Source organism: Hippoglossus stenolepis, chromosome 10, assembly GCF_022539355.2.
Source record: "Hippoglossus stenolepis isolate QCI-W04-F060 chromosome 10, HSTE1.2, whole genome shotgun sequence".
In the NCBI taxonomy this organism is placed as follows: Eukaryota; Metazoa; Chordata; class Actinopteri; order Pleuronectiformes; family Pleuronectidae; genus Hippoglossus; species Hippoglossus stenolepis.
In genome coordinates, this window is record NC_061492.1 from 11560666 (window position 1) to 11570009 (window position 9344).

The following is a 9344-nucleotide window of genomic DNA, read 5'->3' on the forward strand; positions in this document are numbered from 1 at the left end:
CATGGCGGAAAAAAAGGAAAAGAATGTGATAGCACGTGGCCACTCCGAGATAGGTGTTGAATGCACGAGGTTACACTGAACTTAACGGTGACATCCAGTCTTCCTCTAAAGACATTACCAGCTGCTAAAATGTATCCCTCTACAGCAGCCAGTGAGGCAGGCAGGCGGGCGCACAGACGCATCCAGGCGCCTGCAACAGTGTCCAAGCGCCACCTTCAGTATCCAACCTATGGTGATGGGGGGGAGCAAATAATCACAGAGTCTACATCTCTTCCTCCAGACACATCTGAGCTGATGACTGGCTGGAGAATAACCTCCTCTGCCACGCGTTATATATTTTTTTTGTTCTTCACTTCACTAAAATAAGGAAATAGATGTTGGGTGTTGTGTGCGCCATGGTGCGCGGTGTTCATCTCAGGAGCGCACGGTGCTAACTGCGTGTTTAATATGCCTGTCTCGCCCCGCGTGTTGCCCCAGACACTGTGTACCACAAATCCCCACCTCCACTCCAACGAGCGCACGGGAGGGAGGAATAAAAAGGGTTAAGGGGAGTCTTGGATGGAGTCTGCAGGGCGGAGTGGAAGCGACGTGATTGGCCGGCTGCGCGTGACGCAAGGGAGATGAAAAAGCCGATAACTAGTTAAGAAGGCAGTTTGTAACTCTGGAAAAAGAGTGCAGGAGCTTGAGACGCACATTACGCAGAGGACGCGAGGACGAAACCGGCGCTTTTTTACGCAGAGAGCTGAGCGGTGTTGGCAGTGTTTTTTTGGGGGGGGGAACTGTGAGACACTGCGGCGTCCGGACCCAAAGTGACTGGGAGCAGGGGAGGACACGATGGTGCAGCACACAGACAACAGCGAGACGGACGGGAGCATGTCCAGGGAGGCTACGGACTCGGAGGAAAGTGAATTTATGGCATGCAGCCCCGTGCCGATAAACCCGGACTGGTGCAAGACAGCCACCGGCCACATCAAGAGACCCATGAACGCGTTTATGGTGTGGTCCAAGATCGAGAGGAGAAAGATCATGGAGCAGTCGCCGGACATGCACAACGCGGAGATCTCCAAGCGGCTGGGGAAGCGCTGGAAGATGCTCAAGGACAGCGAGAAGATCCCGTTCATCCGAGAGGCCGAGCGGCTGCGGCTAAAACACATGGCCGACTACCCCGACTACAAGTACAGACCCAAGAAAAAACCAAAGCTCGACAGCTCCAAGTCCTCGGCGCCTTCTCCGGAGAAGTGCGCAAAGATGACAAAGACCCCCAGCAAGAAGTGCTCCAAGATAAAGACTAAGAGCGCCTCCAGCAAGTCCTCTCACGGCTACGGCGACGACTGCGGCGTGTTTACCGGCTTCAAAGTTGCGAAGGCGGTGAAAATCGAGCTCACGGACGAGGACGACGACGACGACTACGAGGAGGACTACCGGATGGGGATTAAGCCCGTGGACGAGGAGCGCCTGAGGCCGTACAATGTAGCCAAAGTTCCCGCGAGCCCAACTTTGAGCTCCTCGGCGGAGTCCGAGGGGACGAGCATGTACGAAGAAGTGCGGAACAACAACAGCAGACTGTTTTACAATATCAAAAACATTACCAAGCAGAGCGCGTTGCACGCTGCGTCCGTGTCACCAGCATCCTCCAGGTCGGTCTCCACATCCTCCTCCTCCTCCTCATCCAGCAGCAGCTCCTCTTCTTCCGGCGAGGACGCGGACGATTTGCTGTTTGACTTTAGTTTGAATTTCGCCCCCAGCGCCCCAGGCTCGGAGCTGGGCAACCCCAATTCAGGAAACCTCTCCCTGTCTCTTGTGGATAAGGACCTGGACTCTTTCAGCGAGGGCAGCCTGGGCTCTCACTTTGAGTTCCCAGACTATTGCACGCCAGAACTCAGTGAGATGATTGCCGGGGACTGGCTGGAGGCGAACTTTTCCGACCTGGTCTTCACATACTGAACTGTGTGAGAGAGAGAAAAAGAGATGGAGGGAGGAAGACAAAGTTCCTCTTGTAATAACAGAGAAGGGAGCGTTGAAATTATATATGTGTCCCGGTCAAGTTGTCCCTACCGCCCTGCCTCCTCCTGTCTGTGGGTTTTCTGAAGGGTCCTAGGTGGGAGGTGGAGGACCAGGAGGCGAGGTGAGGTTTGAGGAATGAGATGCGTATGAAGATGGTAGCAAAAAAAATAACATAAATAAAAAACAACAGCAAAGTCTGCAGGCGTTTTTTTCTGGCAGCATGACAGGGTTTTTATGGATTTTTTCCCCTCCAGTAGGTCTGCATTTACTGTTCAGCTTAAACGGACCACAAAAGGGAAAAACGTGAACTTCTATGCATCTTATCCTCTTAAAACTAAAAAAAATAACTGCAGGGAGCTGAAAACGGACTGTGGACTGACTCGAAGCAAATCTGTGAACTGACAATTGTTCAGGATGTTACTTTACAACGGTTTATGTAATTTCTAAATGCCGCAAAAAATGTTTGTTTTCTCTGTTCTTTTTGTAACTGATTCCGTTTTACCTCCTGGGTTTGGACAAATTACGCAGCCTAAACCTCTGCAGAGTACAGGTGTGGAGGGGAACATTTTGATACATAACAGACCTCATCTTTTTAAAAGAAAAGTAAGATATTTTCAGGCATATTTTTGTACAGTTCAAAGGGAATGTTCTTACTGTGCTTTCAGTGAGTTTCAGGCACTTCTTCCCTTTATCCTTTGTTTTTACGCATGCAAGGGAGTCCTGGTTTTTAAGGATTAAGTTAAATTAAAACTTGCATCAAAAATGCCTTGTGATTTTAAACTAGGTTTTTGTACAGTTGTAGAGCAGATTTGTTGAGTATTTGTAGACGATACAATGGCATCATGGGGAACACATACCTCAGAGCTGGAACTAGTTTCAAGATTGTATATGTACTGTAATATAGTAAAGTTAGGAGTTTATGTATATCATACTCGTGATATGTGGATGGGTCCCAATCGCAGGTGTGAAACTGGATTTTGGTATTTTTTATGGCACATACTGTTTTTCCCCCCTCTCATTTTTTTGTGCAATATATACTCTTAAGATACAGACCATCAACAATTGTAGCAAGTGATGGAGAAACAGACTTGTGCACTGTCAACATCATTTCATGTTATGATGCTGAAGCCTGTCCGGGCAGAAAAAAATAAACAAATCAGCTGGAACTGATACAAAAACGATTAAATATGGCCTCATGGTGTGATGCATACGTACAGAAACTGATAAATATAACCAATTGAATGTTATTTGACACGTGCGATTTGGGGGCGATGGGCATGAGTGACACCAAACAGTTTGAATCCGACTGAACAAGAAATTTGGGGAAAAACACAAAGAGTTCTGCAAAAGGGCATAGTCTGATAAGTGGTGGTCTGGCATTAGTTTAACAGGCAAGCAAAAAAGAACATTCCATAGTCCTGTTTCATGAAATGAAACTTTATTTTAAAACTGAAGACTGCCTTCTTTTTTTAAAACATTAACCATAAACCTGTATTTTTTATTTCTTGCACTTAAAAAAAAGCAGATATTGTTTATTTTTATGTGGGTCTTACATATGAAGTCTGTTTGATAAAAAGGTTTTGGAATATGACCTAATTATATGCCAAGACGTTTTGTTGGAAGTTCTGGGCAGTAGTTACTTCACATTCCAAGTGTGAATCTGTCTTTGACTCATCTTTTAATAAATAAGTACCTACCACCATCGACTGTCCTTTCAGTTTGTGAATATATGTACACAGATGTGTTATTTGTTGCGTTTGAAAAGGATGTGATGACAGAGTGATGCCTATTTTGTATGTAGGCGGATCCTCTGTAATGGATGGGCTCAAACTAACATGTGAATTCACATTTAATAAAAAGGAAAAAAGGAAAACTTGTAAACTGCAGTGTCGAGGTGCTTTCCTGTTTCAAATGGTGCTCTCTCTCTCTCTCTCTCTCTGGTGAACTTTCTCCCCCTCCTGACGCCCCCTTCGTGAAAACGGACTCTGCAGCTTTAAGAAATTGAATTGCCCGCTTGCCTGCGCCGAGCGATGTGATTGGTGGGCCTTTGCCGGTTCCCTTGGAGACGGAGCTGGAAACAGGAGCCGGCTCCTCTCAGCGTGTGGCAGCTCTTAGTCTGTCTGGCTTCCATTCAGAAAAGTAGCACTCTGTCCGGCATAGAAACAGCGAGGGAGCTGAGAGAACAGAGGGCTGGGGGAAAAAATTCTAAATGTGACATATGTTCACTCCGGGACAAACAATGGCACTTACTCCAGACTGATACTGTTTTATGTGTGGATATAAATATGGAGGGGACGTTAACAGAAACATGATTCACATGACAAAGTAAACTCAGGACAGCCAAAGTCCACTAATCCTTCATTATGTCACTCAACGTGGGATCAGGGGTAGTAGGTCAGTGACGGTGGTTTAAAATAACCATTCCAGTCGTCGTCTGTTGCATCCAACGAGGATCACAGCTCTTATTATTACTTCTTAATGCCTCATCTTCACTTTGGATATTAGATAAAATATCTGGTACGACAGAAAACCAACAAATCTAAAGACAAACATAAATAGAAATAGGTACAAATCATATCAGATACCTATATATGTCTCACACACACTAAAATAAGTGTGATACTTGACTTTGTATCACCAGATCTGATCAGACTGAGCTCCTGTACCAGTCTGTATGTGAACTGTTTGCCCCTGAATCGTTCATTAGGATAAAAACACATCTCAGCCGTATATGATGATGTCATCACTGTGCCAAAGCATGAATTCAGGTGATGACATCTTCCCGGAGCTCTGAGAGCCCTGTTCGTCCAGAGGACCAGCGATGCAGCCGTTTGTCTCCTCTGAGCTCGACTTAGTGAGGCCCACCTTTAACAAATCGTATATAAAGAAGCACAGACCTCGGCCACAGAGAGATTTGTGTTCATTACAGCAATAGAATCTAATGATGAATATTTGCCATGCATGGCTGCACAGGTACAAGCCCCCCCATTAAGTCCGTTTGCAAATCTGTAATAAAACATTTATCTAGCTATTACTTTACCTGACCTATTGGTCAAAGTTGCTAATGGGTTCCAGGGCTATTCCCAATAGAATCTCAACATTGATTTTGTGTTCCTCTGAAATATCTGCTCTGGGCTAATGCCACTGGTACATGTTGAAATGAAATTAGTGGCCCGTTGAAATTTCCCTCTATTTCCTCCTTAAATAAATAAATGGAAATCTAGAATGCTCGGGAGACGCTGGGTGAGATAGCGTCCTCCCAGGAATCCAGCGGCGGGGGGATATTGTGGCGACAAAAGAAAGTAATTTCCAATCCCTTGAGCGCTTAAATCATTCATATGACGCTGGATGTCAGAGTCAAACGCCGTACGTGACACCTATACAAAGACCCCTGCCACAGAGCCCAGGGCGGGAGCTGTAGCTCCACATTTGCCAGTTGCTTAAAGTGGACATCTAAAATGTGTTAGTGCTCAAAGACACTGTCCCTCTGTGATTGGTGTCTGTCTCACTGAATCCAGTAATGATGCCTGTTATGATTTCCTCACATCTCTCTCTCTCTCTCTCTCTCTCTCTCTCTCTCTCTCTCTCTCTCTCTCTCTCTCTCTCTCTCTCTCCCCCTCTGTACTGACTCCCAACCAGTGAGCACAGATGCATTACATCACTGCTTAGCTTATGCCGCTGCGCAGTAAGATTCCATGTTGTGTCATCGTTGATCCACATGTGGTCCTTTTCTCCCCGTGGGAGACCGTCTGATATTGCTATGGGAATAAAGATAGATGTCCTCCATGCCGGAGGTTTCATAATAACAAAAACAACGCAGTGTGCCTAAATTTAACCCTGTTTATCGTCTGTTAGTTGACGAGTCGGCAGGATTTATGGTATCTGCTCCAGATCTGCCATCTGACATCGGGACGGCGTTTGACACCATTTCTGTCCAAGCGAGCTCCTCTCCTGCTCTGTTATACAAGCGTGACATGCTGTTCGCCGCCGCCAGTGCCTCACACACCCTGCAAGCTGTGTGACAGAGTCTTGAAATGACACACCAGCGGTCGGTCCCCTGTGAGTCCTGTGATATGATCCATAACAGGTACAAAAAGCTATTTGGGCCATAAATATAATTTATTATCTTATGAATCCAGATGAGAAAACGACACCCTTTTTCTCATCTGGATTCTGGGACGCCTGTTTACCATGAAATCTTAGATATAATGACCTTAGGCAGTAAGCACTCATCCCTAATGTTGTGCGGTTGCCTCGCTGATAGTCAGGGGGAATTTGTCGGTGGAATTGCCTGCCTGAGCAACAGTCCGGTCCCTGTGTCCTCTGCTCCAGTCTTGGCCTGGGGCGACTCCTGCTGCTGTTGATGGCTATCCATTTGCTCTGCCCTCCCTGAGTACGAGAGGCAGGCAGAGAGGAAGCATCGGCCCCATCTGCTGCACTGATATTTACTATCCCTTCACATTTGTGAGGAGGAGGGGGGAGGCAAGGCCCAATTCCCTCATGGTGTTTCAGCACTCTGGCAGATACACACACGTGCACCCACACACACACACACACACGCACACTGGAAGGGAGTAAATGTGACAGAGAGACAGATAAGATGCAAATAGATATAGAGCGTAAAAAAGAAAAAAAGTGCTGTTCATAGAAACCAGAGTTAAACTCAGATTTAACTTGATGCAGCCCGGGATAGAAAACAGCCGGTGTCACAGATATTCAGCGTGTAGCTGGAGGCGACTCACCTGCACGCTCGGCTGCTGCCTAATTCTCCATTCACAACTTCATTGGAGTTTTCCATAATTTAGCAAAGGTAATGAGACATTGAGAAGAAGTTTGCGGGGGGGGGGGAGGCTGCAGCAGCGAGCGGCCGACACAGCAGGTTGTCGGGGGCGCTTTAAGATGGCAGGGCTATAGTCTTGTTGGCACAGAAACAAACAGTTCAATCACTCCTCCCCGAATCTGCCCTGACACGTGATAAGATCTCATTGGGAGAAGGTCACTTTTTTTCCCTCTGTGGGGAGCTGCTGGAGGTCGCACATCACTCATGTGAATTATCTCTCCAGAGGAACTCTGCTTCACACCTGCTCTTCTGTTTTTCGAAAACCCCAACTCTGAGAATTACATTAATTGAGCGGAGCCTCCCGGATGACATTTCTACAGATCTGGAGCTCAATAACGCGTTAGATAAACACGCGGAGAAAATAAATCGTTTGTGTTTCCCCCCCAAAAAAAAAAAAAGCCACAGTAAATGGGCTCAGTGTAATTAGAGGCGACTTGTAATGACATCTCGCTCTGTTTAGAGCAATCACACAAGTTGGTTGCTCTGATTGCGGTCAGTATTGTTCCTACTTAACATTATTTGGAATTAACTGTGAATCTGTGCTGGATATTTATCTTAGAGCTCCACAGCAGCTGCTGGAGGCCCCGGCCCTTTCCAATAAGAAAAAAGGTCATAAGCTTACGATTGTGGCCCAATGGGGTCATCGCTGGTGGTAAATCGAAATCATATTCAAATCCAGATTATAGAATATGAGTGTTTTTTTTTTAAGTTACATGCATTTGTTTTTATCGCTTTTAATTCAGCGCTCCATATGTGTTTATACGTGCTTGTTGACCAGATTATGTTGTTGCTGTCTAATCAAATGGAGTGGATATTAGTGTATTCTTTGAGCTCAGCGCTCTCTCTCTCTCTGTGTGTTTCTGCTGAGGAAAGTCTGTTTGGCTTTCAGCCCAGATGCATGGATTTAAAACCACAGCACCGCCCCCGTCATCCCCTCCCCCGGTTTTTTTCGGAGTTGGGGATTGTGTGTGTGTGTGTGTGTGTGTGTGTTTGTCTGTTGGATTATATAATTTTTTTTTAAGGTTGTTGTTTGGCTGATGAGATGCAAACTTAACGGAAACTAAGCTGCAGCGTGGCTCTGAACACTGGCGAGTCCGGAGCAGTTTGGACGAGCGCACCGTTTCTTCACACAAGCACAACATTGTAGAGCACTCGCAATAAAACAGTGTAAAAGACAAAGTGCCTGCTCTCCTGCAACCCTTAAATTTAATGATACCAGCAACAGACATTCATGACCCCCGACGCTCACCCACCCCGGGATCAAGTCAGGCAGTAATGTAGATTCAAAACTGCAGCTCAATGGGAGTCCGAGCAATTTCCCCCTGAAGCAAGAGCAGAGCCAGCAGTTGGTCATTCATATGCATCTGAAATCTAATACTCTGCCGCTGTGCCCCTCCGTGGCCCCACCTTTCCTGACTCACCAGTGAACCTCGCGCACTCTGACCATTATACACCCCCGTGCTTCCTCCCGCTATCTCTCCCTTTCTTGCCCCCAACCCCCTCTCTCCCAGTCAATTTGCATGTTACCCAGGTTACACTGTTAGGAACCCCCTCACAGTCAGACTCGACGCAGGGTCTCATGTGATAGTCTTTGCTGCTTCAGTAAATAATTAGCACACCGAATCCTCTGGGGCCCGATACAGGAAGCATGGCTTGCTTACCAGGGGGGCTACGGTTCTAATGATCGCTATCCTGCAAGGTTTTTTTGATAGCGGGCCCCCTGCCTTTCTCCTCAACACACCAAATGTGAAAGAAAACAACCATACACTACACAATTCATTTTTTATGTGAATGTTCATGGAGAAAAACAGGCTTGATTTATATCTAAAGGTTTTTAAGGTTTTAGTCTCTGAGACTTAAATGTGTCTGCTCGCGATGAATCTAATGAGAACAATATTGTTGAAAGCTAGATTTAATGATTATGTTCTGTAATCAATCAAATTAACATGTTGATATACATTTCTATTCACCGAGACAGTTAAAATCCTTTAACAAAATGACACCAACATCTTACACAACCAGCAAGGTTATGTTTTCATTGGCGTATGTGGAGTCTTTGGGGCATTTTCACAGATTTCCCTGGAAATAATTAATTGATCTTGATGAAAAATCGAGCACATTTAGGGGACTGATATCTATGAGTGTGTAAAAAATTGTTGAATTTAAGTGGACTGCATTATTTTGCAGCTCAATTCTCCCAAATTCTGTGGTGGATCTTGTTTTTTTTTTTTTAAATCAGGGGCATCCATAAACAACTCCTGATTCAGTAAGGTGCACATTGAAGCCATTGGTTGTTTACTGTTAACTACACCTTTGTGCAAAACCCCACGTCATTGAATATAATTTGAATTTTTTGGTTGCTGAAAAACCATTTGCCCTTCAGGGACAAATAAAGTTGAATTGAAAAACGTTCATTGTTCAAAAAAGCTTAGAAAATACAAATTCTTAAATTAAAAACACTGACAGGACAGAGGCACTTCAGGGGCCAATCAGATTCCAG

The 9344-nt window shown here is 45.6% G+C and overlaps 1 protein-coding gene across 1 annotated transcript; it reads left to right on the forward strand.

The window, feature by feature from the left end:
• Positions 1-547: 547 nt before the first annotated feature.
• Positions 548-3885, forward strand: sox11a (SRY-box transcription factor 11a). Its single transcript, XM_035168912.2, has one exon. It carries the CDS (start codon positions 835-837, stop codon positions 1942-1944), a length of 1110 nt encoding a protein of 369 aa, XP_035024803.1. The 5' UTR covers positions 548-834; the 3' UTR covers positions 1945-3885.
• Positions 3886-9344: the final 5459 nt, after the last annotated feature.